Source organism: Chaetura pelagica, unplaced genomic scaffold (genome assembly GCF_000747805.2).
Source record: "Chaetura pelagica isolate M959 unplaced genomic scaffold, ChaPel_1.0 scaffold2086, whole genome shotgun sequence".
Lineage (NCBI taxonomy): Eukaryota > Metazoa > Chordata > Aves > Apodiformes > Apodidae > Chaetura > Chaetura pelagica.
Window position 1 is genome coordinate 1 of NW_009953759.1, and position 1068 is coordinate 1068.

The 1068-nt window shown below is 60.1% G+C and overlaps 1 protein-coding gene across 1 annotated transcript in view; it reads right to left on the reverse strand.

Annotated features, from left to right (window-relative positions):
• Positions 1 to 216: 216 nt before the first annotated feature.
• Positions 217 to 1068, reverse strand: part of USF1 (upstream transcription factor 1) — a gene marked incomplete at both ends in the record, with an annotated part of 6029 nt that continues 5177 nt past the window's right edge. Inside the window, 2 exons of the mRNA XM_010000831.1 lie at positions 217 to 340; positions 931 to 1038. Coding sequence (XP_009999133.1) covers positions 217 to 340; positions 931 to 1038 — 232 coding nt within the window. The remainder of the gene's footprint in view (positions 341 to 930; positions 1039 to 1068) is intronic.

The window sequence follows — 1068 nt, forward strand, 5'->3', positions numbered from 1 at the left end:
ATCCCCTGGATTGCTGGGACCCCTGAGGGATGGCTGTGACCCCTGGGGGATCCTCTGGATTGCTGGGATCCTTGGGATTGCTGGGACCCCTGGGGGATCCCCTGGATTGCTGGGATCCTTGGGATTGCTGGGACCCCTGGGGGATCCCCTGGATTGCTGGGACCCCTGAGGGATCCCCTGGATTGCGGGGACCCCTGAGGGATCCCCCGGGCTCACCTTGCTGCTCCAGGAGGGCGTTTTGCCTCTTAAGGTCGTCGATGTCCTGCTGGTGCGTGTGGTTTTTCCGGCGCATGTACTGGATGTACTCTGTGGCTTTGTCCAGGATTTGGGCCCGGGATGCCTGTTGCAATAGTGGGAAAAGGCACGAGGCGAGATAAAGACCTTGCTCAGGGAAAAAGGGGGTGGGAACTGAGGGGTTTTCATCCGTTCTGTGGGATTTTCCTGGCTCTGCTGTGAGAGCGTCACTGGGTGAACCGAATCTCAAGTTGTCACCTGGGAATGAGAAGTGCCAACAGCCCCATGGCTGAGCTGGGAAGAAGACAATTGGTTGGTGTGAGGGTGGGGAGACACTGGAACAGGTTGCCCAGATGGATGCCCCATCCCTGGAAGTGTTCCAGGCCAGGTTGGATGGGGCTTGGAGCAACCTGGTCTCGTGGGAGGTGTCCCTGCCCATGCAGGGGTGGGACTCTGTGACCTTTAAGGTCCCTTCCAACCCAACCCACTCCATGATCCTTGTTCTCCAACCACCCCAGGCTGGCTTTGTCCCTACTCCCCTTTTCCAAAGAAAACCCCCCAAACCAGGTGGTGGTGCTGGGGGCCGGGTCAGGGCGCACGACCTTTCTCCAGGGAATGGCAGGGAAGTGGCAGCTCTGCTGGGGGCAGATCCATGTTGCCAGCCATCCAGGCACCCAACACGCTCCATAAACTCACCTTCTCCCCCTGGAGGGAGGGGACAGAGTCCCGCAGGCTGTGAAAACTGTCCTTGATGTGGTCTCTGCGCTTGCGCTCCAGCGCGTTGTGATGAGCCCGTTTGTCAGCCTGGGAGGTGGGAGGGGGGGACGAGGGGGG